This window comes from Oncorhynchus nerka, linkage group LG11, assembly GCF_034236695.1.
Source record: "Oncorhynchus nerka isolate Pitt River linkage group LG11, Oner_Uvic_2.0, whole genome shotgun sequence".
NCBI classification, from domain to species: Eukaryota; Metazoa; Chordata; class Actinopteri; order Salmoniformes; family Salmonidae; genus Oncorhynchus; species Oncorhynchus nerka.
In genome coordinates this window covers 46,795,803-46,817,912 of record NC_088406.1, presented here as the reverse complement: position 1 = coordinate 46,817,912, position 22,110 = coordinate 46,795,803, and the positions used below count along the sequence as shown (strand labels likewise).

The 22,110-nt window shown below is 44.4% G+C and overlaps 3 protein-coding genes across 4 annotated transcripts; 2 read left to right on the top strand and 1 right to left on the bottom strand.

Moving 5' to 3' along the window:
• The first annotated feature begins 1,701 nt into the window (after nucleotides 1–1,701).
• LOC115136990 (inositol polyphosphate 5-phosphatase K-like) lies at nucleotides 1,702–15,112 on the top strand. 2 transcript variants are annotated; one of them, XM_029672949.2, is made up of 13 exons: nucleotides 1,702–1,858; nucleotides 2,145–2,250; nucleotides 4,668–4,772; nucleotides 4,977–5,085; nucleotides 5,378–5,494; nucleotides 5,639–5,814; nucleotides 6,010–6,121; nucleotides 6,412–6,521; nucleotides 9,381–9,624; nucleotides 11,542–11,679; nucleotides 11,774–11,857; nucleotides 11,934–12,038; nucleotides 12,222–15,112. In XM_029672949.2, the coding sequence occupies exons 2-13, from the start codon at nucleotides 2,156–2,158 to the stop codon at nucleotides 12,300–12,302; spliced, it is 1,476 nt and encodes a 491-aa protein (XP_029528809.1). In that variant the 5' UTR covers nucleotides 1,702–1,858; nucleotides 2,145–2,155; the 3' UTR covers nucleotides 12,303–15,112. The 2 variants fall into 2 exon arrangements, with proteins under 2 accessions (XP_029528809.1, XP_029528807.1); XM_029672947.2 differs by lacking the exons at nucleotides 1,702–1,858; nucleotides 2,145–2,250 and adding an exon at nucleotides 2,264–3,707.
• A 775-nt stretch (nucleotides 15,113–15,887) lies between these two features.
• Nucleotides 15,888–17,331, bottom strand: LOC135573986 (centrosomal protein of 55 kDa-like). The gene has a single exon (XM_065024590.1). The coding sequence runs from the start codon at nucleotides 17,280–17,282 to the stop codon at nucleotides 15,888–15,890; it is 1,395 nt and encodes a 464-aa protein (XP_064880662.1). The 5' UTR covers nucleotides 17,283–17,331.
• On the top strand, nucleotides 16,971–22,105 carry tekt1 (tektin 1). Its single transcript, XM_029672951.2, has 8 exons — nucleotides 16,971–17,512; nucleotides 17,832–18,044; nucleotides 18,225–18,390; nucleotides 19,307–19,435; nucleotides 19,517–19,663; nucleotides 20,170–20,395; nucleotides 21,186–21,382; nucleotides 21,766–22,105. The coding sequence occupies exons 2-8, from the start codon at nucleotides 17,855–17,857 to the stop codon at nucleotides 21,923–21,925; spliced, it is 1,215 nt and encodes a 404-aa protein (XP_029528811.1). The 5' UTR covers nucleotides 16,971–17,512; nucleotides 17,832–17,854; the 3' UTR covers nucleotides 21,926–22,105.
• Nucleotides 22,106–22,110: the final 5 nt, after the last annotated feature.

Genomic DNA, 22,110 nt, shown 5'->3' with positions numbered 1-22,110 from the left:
GACACTAGTTTAGACCAGTTAGACTGACTGAACAGAAGCAGAGACACTAGTTTAGACCAGTTAGACTGACTGAACAGAAGCAGCGACGCTAGTTTAGACCGCAGTTAGACTGACAACAGAAGCAGAGACACTAGACTGCAGTTAGACTGACTGAACAGAAGCAGAGACACTAGTTTAGACCAGTTAGACTGACTGAACAGAAGCAGAGACACTAGTTTAGACCAGGAAGACTGACTGAACAGAAGCAGAGACGCTAGTTTAGACCTCAGTTAGACTGACAACAGAAGCAGAGACACTAGTTTAGACCGCAGTTAGACTGACTGAACAGAAGCAGACTAGTTTAGTCTTCAGTTAGACTGACTGAACAGAAGCAGACTAGTTTAGACCGCAGTTAGACTGACTGAACAGAAGCAGGCTGCCGGATGAGAAGGCTCGATCCTGTCATCCTGTGTAAGTCAAGTACAACTATAGAAGGTTGAAGGGGGAAAATATACCTATGTTTATAATATTCAAAATTGTAGGTTTTTTTAATTGAAAGATGGAGAGTGGAGTGATTTCTTTTAAAGTAACTTGTGTCAGAGAGCAATGAGAGCACTGACCGAGTTGAAGTGGCGAAGCCAGAGGATTTACTCTGCCCTAAATCTGTCTGAGTTAATCTCTCTTTTTTTGTATGGAGGTCTATGAGAAAGTGTTGAATTACGTGAGACTTATTCGAACGAATAGAAGTTTCAATGTTTAGGCTGTTAAAATTGACTGAGATAAGTGGTTGCAGGTGGCATTCAAATCAAATCGTTTATTTGTCACGTGCGCCGAATACAACAGTGAAATGCTTACTTACAGGCCCTAACCAACAGTGCAATTTTTAAGTAAAAAATAGGTATTAGGTGAACAATAGTTAAGTAAAGAAATAAAAAAACAACAGTAAAAAGAGAGTGAAAAACTTTAAGAAAAACAACTTTATTGTGCCTGTTGTGCCCTCATTGGCTAGAATGGTCCCACTGACCTGACCTCACTTATCTTCCCTCATTGAGGATATGTATTGTAGGGAAGATGACGGAAATGGATGCTCTGTTCAAAACTGATGGCGGGTCAGGTACATTTGAGTGAGAAGGAGTGGGCTACAGTCATGAAAAAGAAAGGAAACAAAATAAGTAAAGTTGTGATGGAAACAAAGATATCCCTAGATTTGTTTATAGTAGGAGTTTTGGATCAGTGTTACCTGGGGGATCCGTTTGAAGTCACGAGGAGTATCGTGGATGCATAGGGCGAGGTGGCATTGGTGAGAGTCACAGGAGCTGGTCTTATTCAGATTTCCTGTGTGTCCATAGAATAGAAGAAGCTTGCTTGATAGCATTTATTGCAATGGTCATAAACTACACAGCACAAACAAAGATGAAATCAGAGAAAATTTGATTTATTGTGAGTGCAGCAGCATGTTTATTGGAATTCAGTGAGCTTACAGCAGAGGCTTTGCATGAACTCCTGCCAAAGGATGTTACGCCCTCACAGGCCCCTGAGCCGGTGTAGGGATGTGACTCGAATATGAACGTAAATGAAGAGTGGGAGGTTTTTATTTTATATGATGTTGGTTTTTTCACCGGCCTATAATTTATGTTTTTTTATATAGTTTACCGACCATACAGTAGGTGGCGGCATTCTCCTCTAATGCTTGTTTGTGGACTGCCGTAATACCGTAGAAGAAGAAGCGCGGTCACTTGGCGATCTTCTTTGAGGAAGCGCTTGTGCAAAACGTAAACAAAGTGTTTTGGGTAATCTCACACCCAATTTGTCATTTTTCGTGGAGAATTTCTGTAATCAGAAATAGAGTAGGCTACAACAAAACAACAGGCATTGCCAGGTAGTAAGAACATTGTACATTTATTATGTGTACTATATTGTACTATTTAGTATTATCTGTACTATATTTTAATCTGTTGTAATCATTAACACAGATCAATGAGCTAATTGCTAGCTACCTACTGGCATAGCTAACTTCTCATCTAATGTGTAAAAACATTCCTAACATTCCTGTCTTGCCATTCAATACTTAGAAGAAAAACATTTCAAACAACATATTGCTGTGTGTTCATATCATGCGTTTAAGTTAGTGTTTGTACCGTTATCATGATTCCATGATTTTGCAGCTGGTGAGATTATGGAGAAAGATGACGGTACCAGAGAAGACAACCAGTCACAACTCAAGAACTCAGTCAGCATGGAGAAGAACTGCTGCAACGAGGACACTTTCAGGTTTGAATGTCTCCTTGTGGTCATAGGAGCTCTAGCTAACAACTTTTATTAGCGAAGATGTTTTGCCCATAAGGAGACACTGCACATTTAATTTGTTTACGGTCAATGGACACTACCCACCCAGTATCCTTTTCAGCAATGTGTTGTTGGTGGTGGTGGTTCAGGCAGCATAGCATTTGAACTGACAAAGAACTGCACATGGTTGGATTGTTGGCTACATCATATCTTTGCAGGCTATTCAGAAATGTAATTGGAATGCATGCACACAGGCATACTATTTCCTTATTAGGTCTGTATTCCCCCAGACAGAACACAGTGCAACTTCACATTGTCTACCAGTGCCAGCACCCAATACAAAGCTGAGAGCATAATATTGGGAGTATTGTTCTGATTAGGTTTCCCAATGCATTGCATTTCCCACACATGTTAGAGAAATAATCCATGCTACTCTTTCCAAATCGAAGGAAAGTTCAGTTAAGCAGATGATTGGGCCCAAGATCTACTACCACCACTGGCACTTTGTGTTTCTCTTCTAAGCCTTGCTAGAAGTTTCCTCATTGTGGACTGGTGTTGAGCAAATGATTATAGACTAAGTTGCATTTTCTAGCATTAAGGGGTCTTTTTCACATAGTGGGTCTCACGTGGCCCCTTCTTGATCCTGCTTAACCCGTAATCCTTCTCAGTCTACTTCAGACCCTCCACAAATATTCTCAGGTCCCTTATTCACTTCCAGAGGCTGGATTTTATGAAAGGCATCATTGCTCCTCCAAAAGTATACATTAGTCGTCAGATCTGTCTTAACTGGTCTATCCTACTCTTCTTCCACCTGTTATACTGTAGCCATTTCTGTGCTTTTGCGACATCAGGAGTTCTGTATGGTCTTTCATATCAAATTCAGACTCACACAGGATGCCAAGGGAAAGTGCAATGATGAGGGTCTCCCATTGATGGATCTTGGAACAAGAAAGAATTGTCAAGGACTTAAATCTGCAGTTGGACCAGTGTAGAAGACACTGCCTAGGATCTCTACAAATATATTCAAGTATCCAAATCTCCATTTAAAGGAAAAACTATTGATCTCCAGTGAAATATTCCCCTTGTGAACAAGGAAGAACCACCTGCCTTTCTGAACTCATCATTGCATCAGTGACCACCTCCATATTTTCCTCCTCTCTTCCCGACACTGAGGTTCCTTCCAGAAGCTCACCCACAATGGATGAGATCCGCCGGGTGTTCGGTTCGCCTATAGGGCGCGTCCGCTCGGACAGCATAGCCAGCTCTGCCACCCAGTCTTCGGGCAGCCGCTTGCTGCTGCGCCAGCGCCTCGCCCAGCTCATGACCTGCGTGGACGACCTGGACCCCTCGCCCCAGCTCCAAGAGCAGGTGGTACGCAGCTTGGACAACGCCTTCCTCGTCTGTGGTAAAAGGGCCAACCGGACCAAGAAAGACAACTTCAGGTGGACATTTATAGGCGCTGCAGAGTTCCTCTTTTCTGACTCTTTGGCCTTATTTCGACTTAACTTCCTCTTTCTCTGTTTGTTTAACATCAGAGTTGTTTTAAATCAAAATGCATTGCACATGGTTCTTCATTGCAAGGGTTTAGTTGATGAATACAATGTACTGTAAGACTGGAAACTAATGATTCTTCTTGACTAAAATGCCCAGCAATGACTTCTCCATTTTATTCCAATGTTGTCTGTCTTTATCTGAATACAGAGGGTCTTAGTTGATAGAGAAGTTAGACACATTTTTCATGTCTTGATTTTAGGCCATGGAACTTTGGTTGATCACCCTCTTGAGCTCAGAGCAGGCAGTGTGTGCTGTCTCTTCCGTTCTGGATCCTAATCTCTGGCATGCTTATCTTTTGGTTTGATAACCCAAAATGTCATTTTGTTAACAGAACTGAAAGGCTAATGATGTTAGGACCATAGAGATCGTACGTCTGTGTTCTGTTTAGTTCTGTGCTGAGGACATGGAAATTGATGGGCTTTGTTATTTGTTGAGAAGTGTTCTTTTTTCACAGTTTTTGAATTGATGTAGACTATGGTTAGAGAGATGTGACTAGGCTTTATCAACCACCACGGTCCATTCAAGACTGGCTAAACATGATGTTGTTGTGTAACTAAATAAGCTTCTGAAAGTTGCAGTCCAATTTGTCAGGCTTTTCGCTCATGAGTTTCGGAGAACACTGCTGTGCAAGTGACTCATGATCTGCTGTTCTCTCTTTCTCTCTCTCTCTCTCTCTCTCACACTTCTCTTTCTCACTCCCTCTCTACCTCTATCTTGCTTTCCATCGCCCCCTCTTTACTCACTCTCTCACACTCTCTCACTCTCTCTCTCACTCTCACTCTCTCTCTCACTCTCTCTCTCACTCTCTCTCTCTCTCTCTCTCTCTCTCTCTCACACTCTCTCTCCAGGCTTCACATGGTCACGTGGAATGTCGCTACAGCTGATCCTCCAGATGACATCAGCTCCTTGCTTCACCTGAACTCCCCAAAGACCCCAGACCTCTACGTGATTGGGTGAGTTACGGAGCTACGGCATGCTGATCGGACATTGATTGAGACAGACAGTACAATGGCATGACAGGAAAATCAGTTTTTTCCTGTGTGAAGTCGACAAAGTTTATTCAGAGTGACATGGAGAAAATGCTTCAGTAGATTTATTTGTATGATACTAATGTTACTGGCAACAATAGTTCTAAAGTGTGTGTGTGTGTCTCGTAGTCTCCAGGAGGTGTACGCTGCTCCTCACAGGTTCATCATAGACATGGCCGTTGAGGACTCCTGGAGCCATCTGTTCATGTCCAGCCTGGCACCACGAGGCTACCTGAAGGTACAACAGTAGGACAATATGGCTTCATAACACCTAACAATACCACTCCAGCACCATAGACCGGTTTGAACCGTTTTATGCCACCAGCCTTAGTCTGAAGCAACAGACAAATGTGCTCTCAACATCATTTGTCCTCAGTTTATTTTCACCTCTTTGTCTTTCAAAGCGATATAATTAGCATCTTATGTGTCTCTCCACTTCCACCCTTTTGAGTCTGCCATTAGTCTTTTCCCCGGTTACATAAAGACTCTGAATTGCCCAGGTTTAGATGACAGTCTTGTTGTGCTTGCAGGTGTCCTCCATCCGAATGCAGGGCCTCCTGCTGCTGTTCTTCTCCAAACTGGCCCACGTTCCATTCATTAGAGACATCCACGACACCTACACGCGCACAGGCATCTTCGGCTACTGGGTAAGATCAGGCTCAGTGGATGTTATTACTTATTATGGCACCTTATAGTGAGTGTTACAAGGCATTATAAATGCACTAATAAGGCATTATGTGTGTGAGCCTCGCAGAAGAAGGGTGTTATTTGTACGTTTGATCGATTGACAGGGGAATAAAGGCGGGGTGTCCATCCGCCTGTCTTTCTACGGCCACATGCTCTGCTTCCTCAACTGTCACTTGGCGGCACACATGCAGTACGCCTCGCAGCGCGTCGACGAGTTCGAGTACATCCTGGACACGCAGACCTTCGGCCCCAAAAAGGCCCCCCACGTCCTCGACCACAAGTCGGTATACATTAAACGCACGTTGTCAACTGAGTGGGCATTTTTCTGTATTCACACTGTTGCTGCCTCAGTGTTTTATAAGTGGAGGAGCCTGGCATCTGCTTGTGATAGGATTTTAAGGACTACTGTGCTCTCTCTGTGTTGAATGTTCACAGTGGCCTCTCTCTCCACTCCCTCTCTCCTCTCTTCTCTCAGGCTAGTCTTTTGGTTTGGGGATTTGAACTTCCGCATCCAAGATCACGGCATGCATTTTTTGCGCAACTGTATCACCAGCCATAAGTTGAACTTGCTGTGGAGCAAAGACCAGGTCAGACTCCTGGGAGATGCATTTGTTTTGCTCTGTCTTGGAGAATACTATACCTACATTTGTGTGCGGTTGTCTTTGTTTTCCTGCATGTAAGATATAGGATGTGTCCCAGACGGCACCCTATTCACTTTCACTTTATACCTGCACTACTTTTGACCAGGGCCCTTAGGGCTCTGATCCGAATGAAGTGCTCTCTTATGGGAATGGGATGCAATTTGGGATGCTGCCGTCGTATCACCTGAGGATGTTAAATGTGATGCTTGTCTTGTCATTCCGTGTTGTTGCATCAGCTGACCATGATGAAGAAGAAGGAGGCTGTCCTGCAGGAGTTTGACGAGGGACCTCTGGACTTTCAACCGACGTACAAATTCGACAGGTTCTCTGACCGCTATGACAGCAGGTAACTCTTTGCCCCTATAAAGCATTCACTGTTGTTTTCTTTCAGATTTCCCTCCTTTGCGTCGTCTTTTCCGCCTGCTCTTACTGAGCTGACTCCCCGCTCTCCTCACAACACACTATTATTCAAACCCTCTGCTCTCTTCTGACTTCACAGGTCCCTCCGGACATGGTTTGGTGTTCAGTAAGCTGCTCACAACACCCCTCTCTTAATGCCACCCTAAACCTCCTTCAGCAGTATTCTGCTCCTGCACAATAAGCCCACGAGAACTGTTGTAAGACGGTGATGGATAGATTTATGCTATGGAAAGTCTAAATGACTCTCTCTCCCACCAAAAAATGGTGCCTACAGGACAGCAGACCTTGCTGTCTTGTTGTTGTGTTTTTTCTGCTGATGTGAATGCTATGTGATCTATATATATATATTAATTATAGTTGTCTGCAGCTAACACAGTTTCCTCTAACAGTACCTGCGGTATATCAGTCGCTGTTATCTTCAAATGAAGCTGCTTGAAAATCCCATTGATACGTATCAGCGCCATGGCTGCCATGCTCAGTGGACACAGTATTCTGGATTTGTTAAGGCTAATTCATTTAACCCCCACAATACCATCTCTCTCTGAGAGAGAGAGAGAAGCTTTGCTAGCCGACTGTACCATTGCCTCTGTGTGGGCGTAAGCAGCTGACAGGTTCTAACAAGCATGGTTACTAGCTATATACAGCACAACCTCCTGTCCTGCTGCTTGGATTTGTCACTATGGACTTCTAACGAATCGCTGTATACAGTGTGTTCAGAAAGCATTCACTTTTTCCACATTTTGTTACGTTACAGCCTCACTCTGTAATTGATTCTCCTCAATCTACAGACAATACCCCATAATGACAAAGCAAAAACAGGTTTTTAGAATTTGTTGCAAATGTATCAAAAAGAATGTAATAACGGAAATATCACATTTTACATAAGTATTCAGACACTTTACTCAGTACTTTGTTGAAGCACCTTTGGCAGCGATTACGGCATTGAGTCTTCTTGGGTATGACACTATAAGTTTGGCACACCTGTATTTGGGGTGTTTCTCCCGTCTTCTCTGCAGATCCTCTCAAGCTCTGTCAGGTTGGATGGGGAGCGTCGCTGCACAGCTATTTTCATGTCTCTCCAGAGATGTTCGATTGGGTTCAAGTCCGGGCTCTGGCTGGGCCACTCAAGGACATTCAGAGACTTGTCTCAAAGCCACTCATGCGTTGTCTTGGCTGTGTGCTTCGGGTCGTTGTCCTGTTGGAAGGTGAACCTTCGCTGCAGTCTGAGGTCCTGAGTGCTTTGGAACAGGTTTTCATCAAAGATCTCTCTGTACTTTGTTCCGTTCATCTTTCCTTCGATCCTGACGAGTCTCCCAGTCCCTGCAGCTGAAAAACATCCCCACAGCATGATGCTACCTCTGCCACCATGCTTCACTGTAGGGATGGTTTTGGCCAGGTGATGAGCGGTGTCTGGTTCCCTCCAGACGTGACGCTTGGCATTCAGGCCAGAGAATCTTGTTTCTCATGGTCTGAGAGTCCTTAGGTGCCTTATGGAAAACTCCAAGCAGGCTGTCATGTGTCTTTTACTGAGGAGTGGCCTCTATCTGGCCACTCTAACATAAAAGCCTGATTGGTGGAGTGCTGCAGAGATGGGTTGGTTGGTTCCAAACGTCGTCCATTTAAGAATTATGGAGACCACTGTGTTCTTGGACTTTCAATGCAGCAGACATTTTTTGGTACCCTTCCACAGATCTGTGCCTTGACACAATCCTGTCTCGGAGCTCTACAGGGAATTCCTTCGACCTCATAGCTTGGTTTTTGCTCTGACATGCACTGTCAACTGTGAGACCTTATGCAGACAGGTGTGTGCCTTTCCAAATCATGTCCAATCAATTGAATTTACCACAGGTAATCAAGTTGTAGATACATCTCAAGGATGATCAATGGAAACAGGATGCACCTGAGCTCAATTTTGAGTCTCATAGCAAAGGGTCTGAATACTTATGTAAATAAGGCTTTTCTCTTTTTTATTTTTAATACATTTGCAAAAATGTCTCTGGGTTATTTATGATAAAATTATTTCATCTTATTTAGAATAAGGCTGTAACGTAAGAAAATGTGTCAAAAGTGATAAGGGTCTGAATACTTTCCGAATGCACTGTTGCTGTATGCATTCATGTGTGCGCACGTGTTTGTGTGGGGGGTGGGGGCGTACGCGGGTGTTTGTGTGGGGGGTGGGGGCGTACGCGGGTGTTTGTGTGGGGGCGTACGCGGGTGTTTGTGTGGGGGCGTACGCGGGTGTTTGTGTGTCAGCGTCATTACGTACGGCCTCCACCACTGTGCATGAATCAGTACAACTGAGAGGGCACTCCCTGCATGAGTCACCCAGTGAGACGGGGTGGCAAACTAATACAGCTGTGAGAGACGACTAATGAGGGATGTGAAAGGATACAAAGCACTGTGGAATCTGATCCATCATGTCGAGCAGACTGAAGTGACACTGAGATGGGTAAAACGCTACCTTATGAGATTACTTGTCATACTCTCTCCGTCTCTTAACACTCTCTCATGTCATTCTCTCATACACAGGCTTTGTTCCAATGTCCACACTAGCATACTACTAGAATTAATAAATGTATTGGGCATGCATTCTAAGTGATCTACTGATTTTACTTTCTGTTTCTCTACATCTGCCTCCTTGATCGTCTCTCACTAAATCTCTTCGCTTGTCCGTTTTCCTGTTTCTCTCCATCTCTCCAATTCTGACAATCATTCTCTTTCTCGCTTTCCAAATTGTCTCACTAAATCCCTGTCTCTTCTCTCGTCCGCCCGTCTGTCTACCCAGTGGTAAGATGCGTAAGCCGGCTTGGACAGACCGGATCCTGTGGAGGGTGAAGCCTAAAGAGTCACCCCCAGAGGAGGAGAAGGACGAGGACAGGGACTCTGGTCTGGATGAGAAGAACACCAAGCAGCAGAAGGAGGAGGAGGAGGAAGAGTTCCCTCTGAAACTCAAGCAGGATTCGTACACCAGCAACATGGAGTACGGCGTCAGCGACCACAAGCCTGTCATCGGCATCTTTACCTTGGAGGTGACTGAGGCAGCGGCATTTCCCATTCCCACATCTGAGGCAGTATGAACAGAGTATTAAGAATAGCAGTGCTTATCTAAAACCAGTTCCTTTCTGTCCATATAATGTTGTTCATTATGATGTAAGAGGCAACACTTACTGACCCAAGATCAGCACTCCTACTCTGAGGCGCTTTTTGAATAAGGGCCCTGGACTGCTTTTCCAATGTGACTCTTGATAGTGAAACGGTATGATGCAAATACAGTGGGGCAAAAAAGTATTTAGTCAGCCACCAATTGTGCAAGTTCTCCCACTTAAAAAGATGAGAGAGGCCTGTAATTTTCATCATAGGTACACTTCAACTATGACAGACAAAATGAGATAAAAATCCAGAAAATCACATTGTAGGATTTTTTTATGAATTTATTTGCAAATTATGGTGGAAAATAAGCATTTGGTCACCTACAAACAAGCAAGATTTCTGGCTCTCACAGACCTGTAACTTCTTCTTTAAGAGGCTCCTCTGTCCTCCACTCGTTACCTGTATTAATGGCACCTGTTTTAACTTGTTATCAGTATAAAAGACACCTGTCCACAACCTCAAACAGTCACACTCCAAACTCCACTATGACCAAGACCAAAGAGCTGTCAAAGGGCACCAGAAACAAAATTGTAGACCTGCACCAGGCTGGGAAGACTGAATCTGCAATAGGTAAGCAGCTTGGTTTGAAGAAATCAACTGTGGGAGCAATTATTAGGAAATGGAAGACATACAAGACCACTGATAATCTCCCTCGATCTGGGGCTCCACGCCTGATCTCACCCCGTGGGGTCAAAATGATCACAAGAACGGTGAGCAAAAATCCCAGAACCACACGGGGGGACCTAGTGAATGACCTGCAGAGAGCTGGGACCAAAGTAACAAAGCCTACCATCAGTAACACACTATGCTGCCAGGGACTCAAATCCTGCAGTGCCAGACGTGTCCCCCTGCTTAAGCCAGTACATGTCCAGGCCCGTCTGAAGTTTGCTAGAGAGCAATTGGATGATCCAGAAGAAGATTGGGAGAATGTCATATGGTCAGATGAAACCAAAATATAACTTTTTGGTAAAAACTCAACTCGTCGTGTTTGGAGGACAAAGAATGCTGAGTTGCATCCAAAGAACACCATACCTACTGTGAAGCATGGGGGTGGAAACATCATGCTTTGGGGCTGTTTTTCTGCAAAGGGACCAGGACGACTGATCCGTGTAAAGGAAAGAATGAATGGGGCCATGTATCGTGAGATTTTGAGTGAAAACCTCCGTCCATCAGCAAGGGCATTGAAGATGAAACGTGGCTGGGTCTTTAAGCATGACAATGATCCCAAACACACCGCCCAGGCAACAAAGGAGTGGCTTCGTAAGAAGCATTTCAAGGTCCTGGAGTGGCCTAACCAGTCTCCAGATCTGAACCCCATAGAAAATCTTTGGAGGGAGTTGAAAGTCCGTGTTGCCCAGCAACAGCCCCAAAACATCACTGCTCTAGAGGAGATCGGCATGGGCCAAAATACCAGCAACAGTGTGTGAAAACCTTGTGAAGACTTACAGAAAACGTTTGACCTCTGTCATTGCCAACAAAGGGTATATAACGAAGTATTGAGAATTTTATTGACCAAATACTTATTTTCCACCATAATTTGCAAATAAATTCTTTAAAAATCCTACAATGTGATTTTTTTTTCTAATTTTGTCTGTCATAGTTGAAGTGTACCTATGATGAAAATTACAGGCCTCTCTCATCTTTTTAAGTTGGAGGACTTGCACAATTGGTGGCTGACTAAATACTTTTTTGCCCCACTGTATACTGCTTTATAGTCCTTCACCCTCTAGCCAATCCTGACTACCTCTTCCCTCCGTTTGTTCTGCCGTTCCCTCCTGTCTATCCCCACACTGTAGTTGAGGAAGATGTACGAGACGCCGTTGGTGCGCGTGTGTGCCGAGGGTGAATGGAGCGCCGACTTTGACGCCATGGTGATCTACAGCCCCCTCCAGCCCTTCCCTTCTAGCGCCTGGGACTGGATCGGCCTCTACAAGGTCAGTCGACCTAAACCTCCGATGTTCTTTTCAACCGTAGTCGTACTGTATTGTCAGCCGTGTAGTTTTTACAGGTGTGTGTTTGTGTTTACAGGTGGGATTCAGGAGTGTTTCGGACTACATTACCTACACCTGGGTGAAGGATGATGAGGTCTCGTTTAATGACGAGCTCACCCAGGTAATATGACTGAGCGCGCGCGTCTCTTGTGTTTTATGACACGGTGATGCTTGACTGTGTTTCTGTGTTTATCCAGGTCTATGTGAGCAAGGATGAGATTCCGGTGGTGGGAGGGGAGTGTGTGCTCTGTTACTACTGCAGTACGCTCCAATGCATTGTGGGTATTAGCTCACCCTTTAAGGTAAGTGCAGGTTTACTGTAAGCCACCAAGGGACAGTCCAGAAATGGATAATATACATACATGCTCTTATACATACATTTTGGGACAGTTTTCAGGATACAGGTTCAGCCATGTCCTGGACTATAAAGCTTGGAGATTCTCCATTTGAAGTTTGGATTTATAAATGTCTCCGTCTGGTTTTAGGTACAAGAGTCCAAAGTGGCCGTTGAGGAAGGTCTAGCGCCGGAGAACATCAACGGCCTTGACAAGGCCACAGCCAGTTAGGACCTGTGAGTGGACCAGACATGCCCTCGAACACTCACACAGTCTGTCCGTCTATGCTGTTACACACCTGCCCTTTTGACCTTTGGTTGCCTGTCTGCAAGCTGCGGTGCTGCTGGAGTCATGGAATGTTACTTAGAAATGATAGGCTAGTGCACTTTGAGTTTAATGAATGGTACTGTTTAGCTGTCTTGTTCGCCACTGCCAGTTGTGGTGGCGACAGTAACCTGTGTGTTTATTTCTGTTCAGATGTTGATTCCGCTTTTTAAAAACAGCTGCAGAGAGATATTGGCAGTGTCGCTTTGAGAAAGGTTCAGTCTTAGTTTTGTTCAGTGTATTTTTTGTTGTTGGTGTTTGTCTCTTTGGATTCATACAGAACACATTGGACATTGTCTGATGTTCCAGGTAGCTTGTACAAAAGTTGAACATTGACATCAAAGTCGTGGCTGTTTCACTTGAACATTTGACCGATCATCTAATGATATCATAAATGCATGATTATCTCATAATTGTTTTTAAAATAATGGTTTATATATTTTTATTTTCCCCTTGCAAACTTAGTCGTCTGTTAACAAAAACCCTTTGTGCTATGCTATTCCATTTCAATGCAATTTCTAATAGAGGATATGTTTGAGAAATACAGTGAGCGCCATAATTCATTGGACAGTGACCATTTTCTTTGTTATTTTGGTTCTGTACTCTAGCAGTTTGAGTTTGAAAGGATACAATGACAATGAGGGTGAAGTGCAGACTGTCAGCTTTAATTTAATGCTATTTTCATACCTGTCGGATGAACCGTTTAGAAATTACAGCACCTTTTGTACATGGTCCCCCCCCCCCCCATTTTACTACAAGTATTTGTTGAATTGGCTTCACAGATTTGTGTCGTTAGTGAATGCAGGAGAGCTGTTGATGAAGAGTATTGATTCAAGACTTTGCTGTTGCCTTTGGAGGTTGTCGTTGGGGTGTGACAACATGAGGAAGACAGCAGTGTCGAGGCAAATGAGGCTGGCTGTCATAAGGCTCAGAAATGAAAATCAATCAATCAGGAACATTGCAAAAACCCTGGGCATGCCCAAGTCAACAGTTTGATTCATCATTAACAAGAATAAAAACAACCGGTGAACTCAATTATGTCAAAAGACCCGGTAGACTGAGGAAGACCACTGTAGTGGATGACCGGAGAATACTCTCTATGGTGAAGAAAACCCCCCTGACAACAGCCCAACAGATCAGAAACACTCCTGGATGCAGGTGTAGATGTGTCAAAGTCTACCATACGTAGACTACACCAGCAGGGCTACAGAGGGTACACTACAAGATGCAAACCACTGATGAGCCTGAAGAACAGAAAGGCCAGATTACAGTTTGCTAAAAAGCACCTAAAAGAGCCCCAAGAGTTCAGGAAAGAAGTTTTGTGGACAGATGAGACAAAGATTAACATGTACCAGAGTGATGGAAAGAGTTTTTTTATTTTTTTAAAAAGACCCAAGATCCAAAGCATACCACTTGATCTGTGAAACATGGTGGAGGGGGTGTTATGGCTTGGGCCTGTATGGCTGCCAGTGGAACAGGCTCACTTGTCTTCATCGATGATGTGACTGCAGACAGAAGTAGAACAATGAATTCTGAGGTCTACAGAAATATTTTATCTGCTCAGATAAAAGCAAATGCCTCCAAACTCATTGGACGGCACTTCATCATGCAACAAGACAATGACCCTGAACATACTGCTAGAGCAACGAAGGGGTTATTGATGGCCAAAAAGTGGAAAATCCTTGACTGGCTGAGTCAATCACCGGATCTGAATCCAATTGAACGTGCATTTTACATGCTGAAGAGGAGACCGAAGGCAATAAGTCCCCGAAACAAGCAGGAACTGAAGATGGCTGCAGTACAGGCCTGGCAGAGCATCACCAGGGAAGATACCCAGCGTCTGGTGACGTCGATGCGTCGCAGACTTCAAACAGTCATTGCATGCAAAGGATATGCGACCATATATTAACAACGATGACTTCATTCTACATTATGTTAAACTGTCCAATGTTTTTGATGCCTGAAAATGGGGGGGACTATGTATTAAAGCTTCTATAATTTCTAAACGGTTCATCCGATATGTATGAAAATACCCTCAAATTAAAGCTGACATTCTGCACTTCAGCCTCGTTGTCATGGTATCCTTTCAAACTCAAAGTGCTAGATAGAGTACAGAACCAAAAATACAAAACAATGGTCACTGTCCAATGATTTATGGTGTTCAATGTATATTGCACAATTTGATCTTGTTCATATTCATGACCATGCCCTTTTTATAGATGTGCGTAAAGGTTACTGGTTTATGCATATTATTAAAGTAATTTTTGTTCTAGTCAGTGTGATTGGGGATGAAAAGTTATTTACGAAAAAGTGGATTCAACAAGTGCCTCAATGTTAACAACCTGTAGATAACTGTTCAACGGATGCTTTGGTACAAAACTATGTCATTCCTATTTGATTATTTATTGCTGCATTTGAAATGTATGAATAATCAGTGTTCTTATTCTTAAAACATATGCAGGTCTTGCTTGTACTGTACGCATCAACATTTCATCTGTACAACTTCTTGTACTTTTCTGCGACCAATTTCAGCATAAGCGAGGTCTGTTCAAATGTATTTTATTAAAACGCTTGTACATTTACTTGTAAAGATTGTTCAGTGTATTGAAAATCAGGAGTGCTCTATTTTCTCAGTAACAAATGTGGTAAATGAATGAATACAAATGTTATACTGTAACCCATTTTAAGGCTTAAATGAAGTAAAACATCTAAATGATGATGATGCCTGTCATTTATCACGAGTCTCGAAGAGAAATACAATCAGTCATTTCTAGACCTTCTTTGATACAATGTAACCTCTTTTTATTTGATTGTAATAAGATTTTGCTTAATTTACAAACTATCATCTTAGTTGGAAACAAGAACTATACATTTCTAGAACAAGAAAGCTTTATTTTTTTTAAATGAACGGGTATTTAGAAGATTTATGCAAGGATAATAATAATGGACATTAGGAACAACAATGCCCAATTGTCTCTGAACATCAAAATGATCTAAAGTATTTTAAACCAGGAAACTGATTTACACTTTAGTCAAAGAGAGAAAAACATGTCCAAAAAATTCAAAGGTTGAGTGAGTAAATAAGTTTAACAGTTATAAAGGGCTTTATAAAATACATTCACTGGCTTGAAGCAGCGTTCCTTACAGTATACAGTAAGCGCTATTTCCAGTTTGATCGCCAATCTGATCCAGTAGCAATCCAGGACCAAGGTACATACAGTACACATGGAGGAATTACATTTGACTCTGCTCAACACACAGACGCAGTGCACAAAGTAACCATGGCATTGCAGCTGGCGTTTGCACCAGCTATAACATTTTGAAAAGGGAAGTTTAGTGCGTTTTAGAATGGTAAAATGTCCCCCCGAGCCTATTCCAGACTTCCTTATCGGGCGGGTAATTCCAGCCATAAAAATAGGACTAAATTCTAAATCGATTGGATAGATCTAGGCCTACTTCTATGCTTCCAGCCCTGTACAGCCCAGACAGTGTTTACAGACAGTGCTCGAGGTGGGCCAGCAGCTCTCGGTGGTGCCTGGTGGGGTACTGGGCTTGGCAGCTGGGGCACTCTAAGAAGCTCTCGTCTAGCAGCTTGGGGACCTGAGAGTGGGAGGTGACGCTCTCTTTGGAGCGCTTCAGGGGTGCTGGGGGTCTGCAGTGAGCGCTGGGGGTCTGCAACTCCCTCTGCCCCTTCTCTGACTCGAGTTTGGCAACGTGGTCCTTTGCCTTGCGTAACTCCTTCAACACCTTGTGGAGCTGTTGTTGTAAATACAGACAGTCTCGCTTCTCATCCTCCAGGTCTTTGGCGGACACCTGGATCTGCTGTTCCAGAATTGTGACGCGTTTCTGCTCCTCATGCAGGCTCAGTAGGGATTTCTGCAGTAGATTCACCTGTACTAGGAGCTCAGCAGACCTGGTCTCCTTTTCCTCTAGTCTAGCCTGGAGCTCTTCCATGTCATCCCACAGATGGCCCTCTCTGTCCCCAGAGCGACGCTTCTCCTTCTGGACACTCTGCCAGATACTCAGCTTCTCCGCCTGGAACTGCTGCCTCACCTCTCCCACCTCTCTCTGCTTCTCCTCATACCTACACTGCAGCTCAGACAGTTGTCTCTGGGCTGTGTTGACCTGCTCTCTCTGAGTTTCCAGCTCCCTCTTGGTCATCAGTAACAATTTCTCATAGTGCTTCTGTATCTGTACTGACCTCTCTTCTGAGTGGGCGTCTTTATGCTGCTGTGCGAGGGCCTGCTTGGCCTGGTTCAGCTGCTGTTCCAGCCCAAACACCCGGGCCAACACCACCTTCACATACGCCTCTCTCTGCTGGTCGTAGGCCAGCCACTGCTGGTTCTTTTCCAGGGCATCTGTGAGGTGGTCGTGGCTCATTGCAGTACTGGTGGTGAGCACCTGTCCATCTGATGGGCAACTCTGCTGCTCAGCGCCAGGTCTACTATCCAGCTCCTGGCACTTAGCAGACACGGACACCAGCTTGTTCTTAACGTCCTCTGTCTCGGCTTGGAGTGACTGGAAGAGTTTTTTTCTCTGGTCGGCTTCCCTGACATAGTGGTCTATCTGGGCCTGCAGACCGGCCACTGTCTCACCTTCTGCCGCATGGGCCTGCTGCCAAAGAGAGCAGATTTCCTGGTCTCTGGCCAGCAGCTGCTGAGCGTTCTTCTCCCGTAGAGTCTCCAGTGACAGGATTTTCTCTAATAAAAGCTTGTTATTTCCAGAATCTGATCGTTCTCCTTTCTGAGGAGACAGCTCATCCAATGACTTCCTGAGATATGCATTCTCCTTTCTGAGTTTACTGATCTTCATATCATTTTTGGAGCAACACAGCCTTCCACCTGTCTTGTCGACGAAGTTGTCCTTGTTTTTGTTGCTGGATGACATCGTTGCTAAGATAGCTAACGTTAGCTAGCAAATTGCCTCACACAGATCTGATCCCTCTCCTGGCCTTTTAAGTTTCCCGCGATTGATAGCTCCGCCCAGATTACGACGTCCTGCGTTGACCTAGCAACCGTTTGTTTACAACCTGTCCTTGAGTTCATTCATTGCAGACGAGACGGGCAACATTGTTGCAACTTTTGACACGAACCAGTGTTTCACAGCGCACAGTAAAGGTATGGTAAGAAGAGAGATTTAGCTCGCAACTTATATTTTACTGACATTTTGCAAGCCATCTTTGTTAGCTAGTTTGCTCAAGTTTATATGACAACTTGCTAGCTAGCTAGCGTGCTAACATTACTGTAGCGAGTCAAATAAAATAAATGCCCATCCTAGTTAGCTACTGTAGCTAATTGCTATTTAGTTGGTAGTTTGCCAGGCTATTTACTAGTTTTGGTAAAACATGATCTGCCTTATTAATCTGCCTTATTGAGTGACATTTGTGATGTTGTTTCTTTATTGAAAGGAAAGATGATTGTTTTCCCCCCCTTCCAGACTGAAAGAATTGCAGTGGAGAAATGTCTAGGTTGATGGACCCTCCGCCCAAGTTCCTGCCACCAGAATGGAGGCTTGCAAACCAAATACATTATGGGAATGCGGAGGCTGAGCGTTCACGCTCTGAGCGACTCACGGCTGAGAGTAAGAGGCTGATAGATGAGAGTGGCATGGCAGCCAAACGCATGCAACAGGATGCCAACAAGAGACTGGGTAAGATTACATCAATTAGAAGAGGTGATAACATAATCTGTTTCTGTCAAAGTAGTGGTTGATCCATCACTGCAAACGAATGGTTTGTCTGTTCCACTTTGTAATGACACATACATTACATGACAACCTCTGATAATACCCAACCACACACCATTCTTACCATCCTATCGCTGTGTTCAGAGCAGAGAATCCATGACATCAAGTTCTGGAGGACAGAGCTGGACCAGAAGTTGGAGGAGGTTGTCCAGGAGATTGAGGTGCTGATATCCTATAAAAGCCGGGTGGAGAGAGCCTTGGAGAGCTGTGCCGAGCCCCTCAGAGTTGCCCTGCAGTGCCTGACTGAACGGTGAGGAGTAAACTCCCAATCAGTCAGTTGGAAAATGCAGTGATACACAAATAGGTGGGAAGGAGTCTGCTCACTGTTCCAACAGGGACCTAGAGTCACCAGACTAAGACCAACAGATAAATAAGAAGGAGATCCTTCAGTCGTCGTGCAACCTGGTGTCAGAGCATTTCGTGTTATGCTGTATGTAAATTCTAGGGATTCCATTTAGTATGAAATGTTACGTTACGTTTCATATGGTATGTATTAATTTGTGGATGTGCATCACCCATTTTGTTTGATATGTTACGAATTACAATTCATATTATATGTTACCAATTTGTAAAATGTACAAAATGTAATGAATTTGCTAAACGTACAGTGTTACAATTTTTTTTAAATGTATGATATGTTACAAATTCTGTCTAGGTGGCTAACTTTAGGTTTAGGCTAGGGGTTGGGGTTAAGTTTAGGAGATTGGTTAGGGAAAGGGTTAGCTAAGATGCTAAGTAGTTGCAAAGTAGCTAAAAAAGTTGTAAGTAGTTGAAAAGTTGATTATTAGCGAAAATGCTAAAGTTATCCATGATGAGATTTAAATTCACAAACTTTCGGTAGCTTGGTGGGTAGGAGTGTTGGGACACAGTAACCGAAATGTTGCTGGATCGAATCCCCGAGCTGACAAGGTATAAACCTGTCTTTCTGCCCCTGAGCAAGACAGTTAACCCACTGTTCCCCAGGCGCCTATGACATGGATGTTGATTAAGGCAGTCCCCCGCACCTCTCTAATTCAGAGGGGTTGGGTTATATGCGGAAGACACATTTCAGTTCAATGCATTCAGTTGTACAACTGACTAGGTATCCCCCTTTCCCTAGATCTTCGCGTTATACCCTACTTTTGATTTTTGCCTTAAGTAACCATCTGTCTCCATGTGTGTTTCAGGCAGAGGCGTGTTTCCATTGACCTGGTACATGACGACGTGGAGCGGGAACTGATGAAGGAGAGGGAGGTGATCGAGGGAGTGGCATCCTTGCTGAACCGCACCCTGGAGCAGACCAATGAACAGATCAGGTGGGTGAGGGGAGGAAGTGGTTCATCACACACACACGATCAAGTCTCATTATCTCATTATTTCTTCTGTTCTGGCTCCAGACTGAACCGCTCTGCAAAGTACTACCTAGAGAAGGACCTACGGGACAAGTTCCAAGCAGAGCAGATTGATGGTTTCTGCTCCATCCTCACAAGCACCTCCCCGAATATTGACAACGCGACAAGTCAGACATCGCTCGCAGCACCAGGGTAAAACGCTGACGCTTTGTGTTTGTGCAATGTGGGGCAATAGGAAATACAATGAAACAAAAGATCATCCCTTAATCTTCACCAGGGATGCAGTCTCACCTGCAGCAAAAGTCTTAAGTTCTACAGATAGAAATAGAAGGCCTGTCACAGTGCTTTGTAATGGATAGTTGAGGCATTCTACATACACTAGGTCCATTAGAAGCATTATTCCCTTCAGCCAGCAGAGGTCAGTGTTATACCTCCTCTAACCACCCTACTTATCTAAACCTTTTCTACTGGTTTTTATTTTTTATTTTACCTTTATTTAACTAGGCAAGTCGGTTAAGAACAAATTCTTATTTACAATGACGGCCTACACCGGCCAAACCCTAACGATGCTGGGCCAATTGTGCGCCACCCTATGGGACTCCCAATCACGGCCGGTTGAGGTACAGCCGGGTTGACCTGCCGTCCTTTCATGACACGCTGAACAAAAAACATACAACATTTAATCCCTCCAATCCTAGTGCCACTGTGACACCAGAGGAGTGGGAGACCTTCTCCAACATCAACATCCTCAAAGCAGAGCGCGAGAAGAACAACTCCCTGTCGCTGAGGGCTCTGGTGGACAGCCTCCTGGAGCAGACGGCTGCTGACATGCGCAGGCAGCACAACGCTATGGGCACTGCCCTCCGGCTGCAGGTCCAGGAGACCAAGGCAGCCAAAGGACAACTAGAGGACCACTTGGTAAAGGTAAGCAGGAATGTGAAAAAGCGTACTTTATATGCTTAACCCAAGCCATTCCCCCCCCTATGATTAGTTACTGAAGCAATTCCCACACATTTTAAATTACAGTCATTTAGCAGACGGTCTTATCCTGAACGACGTACAGGCGCAATTAGGGTTACATGTCGGCAGATTTTTAAACCTAGTCAGCTCAAGGTCCTTTCAGTTACTGGCCAAACGCTCTTAACCACTCAGTTACATGTCACCCTGGGATTAGTTACTAGAATGATTCCCCCTATGATTAGTTACTAGAATGATTCCCCCTATGATTAGTTACTGGAAGGATTCCCCCTATGATTAGTTACTGGAATGATTCCCCCTATGATTAGTTACTGGAATGATTCCCCCTATGATTAGTTACTGGAATGATTCCCCCTATGATTAGTTACTGGAATGATTCCTCCTATGATTAATTACTGGAATGATTCCCCCTATGATTAGTTACTGGAATGATTCCCCCTATGATGAGTTACTGGAATGATTCCCCCTATGATTAGTTACTGGAATGATTCCCCCTATGATTAGTTACTGGAATGATTCCCCCTATGATTAGTTACTGGAATGATTCCCCCTATGATTAGTTACTGGAATGATTCCCCCTATGATTAGTTGCTGGAATGATTCCCCCTATGATTAGTTACTGGAATGATTCCCCCTATGATTAGTTACTGGAATGATTCCCCCTATGATTAGTTACTGGAATGATTCCCCCTATGATTAGTTACTGGAATGATTTCCCTCCTTTCCCCCTTAAAAGGTTCTGTCAGAGGTGGCCAGCCAGGAGTGCAACCTGGAGGCCCTGCGCGTGGCCATCGACGACAAAGCAGGTCCCCTGAAGGTGGCCCAGACGCGGCTGTCCGCCCGCAGCCAGAGACCGAGCATCGAGCTCTGCCATGACCCGGCCCAGGTCCGCCTGCTCTCCGAGGTCCAGGAGCTCACTGCACACATCAAGAGGTGACGATGCACTCCACTTTCCTGTCTACTGTACCTAACTCTTCCTACTGATCTCTTCTAACCTATCTAGGATTTCTGGCCACTATTTTCACTTCAACTACAAGTCAAGCTATTTTGTAGTACTTTACAGTCATGTTTTAGCTCTGTACGAAGTATAAGATGAGTTATCCTGACACAACCCAGTGATCAGTGATTCTCTACACTCATGGTTTTGTTATACAAACAGGATATCACAGCTTTCATTTCAAGTCTTTTTGTTTAGTAGATACAGCATCTCTGGTTAAGAGACTTTTCGGAACGTAATATGTGAATGACATATAGAATGTTTCGCCTATTTGCCATGAGTTGTAGTAGTCTCCCATTGTCCTGTGTCAACCCCCCAGACTGCGAGAGGCCCAGGCCCAGTCAGAGATGGAGCTGCTGGCCCTGACCCGCTCCCAGCTGATCCTGGAAGAGGAGATCCAGGTCAAGTCCCACTCCCTCTACATCGACGAGGTCATCTGCACCCAGCTCCGCCAGCCCATTTCCATCCACAGCTTCTGAATACCACTCCCACCATGACGAGCCTGGTCCCTGATCTCTTTGTGCTGTCTTGCATCAACAGATCTGGGACAAGCCTAGACCATGGCCACAGTGGGGCTCTTTAGATTATGCTGACATACCCAGGCCAGCATTTTACATTTGACTGATAAATAAAATATGAGGTATACATTGTGATGGAAAGTTGG

Coding starts and splice junctions, on each gene's coding strand:
- LOC115136990 (XM_029672947.2), top strand. CDS start 3,463: ATGGATGAGATCCGCCGGGTGTTCGGTTCGCCTATAGGGCGCGTCCGC. Junction 5,495..5,638: donor CAGGCATCTTCGGCTACTGG/GTAAGATCAGGC, acceptor ATCGATTGACAG/GGGAATAAAGGCGGGGTGTC. Junction 6,522..9,380: donor TCTGACCGCTATGACAGCAG/GTAACTCTTTGC, acceptor CTGTCTACCCAG/TGGTAAGATGCGTAAGCCGG.
- LOC135573986 (XM_065024590.1), bottom strand. CDS start 17,282: ATGTCATCCAGCAACAAAAACAAGGACAACTTCGTCGACAAGACAGGT.
- tekt1 (XM_029672951.2), top strand. CDS start 17,855: ATGTCTAGGTTGATGGACCCTCCGCCCAAGTTCCTGCCACCAGAATGG. Junction 18,045..18,224: donor GGATGCCAACAAGAGACTGG/GTAAGATTACAT, acceptor CGCTGTGTTCAG/AGCAGAGAATCCATGACATC. Junction 19,664..20,169: donor ACATCGCTCGCAGCACCAGG/GTAAAACGCTGA, acceptor CTCCAATCCTAG/TGCCACTGTGACACCAGAGG.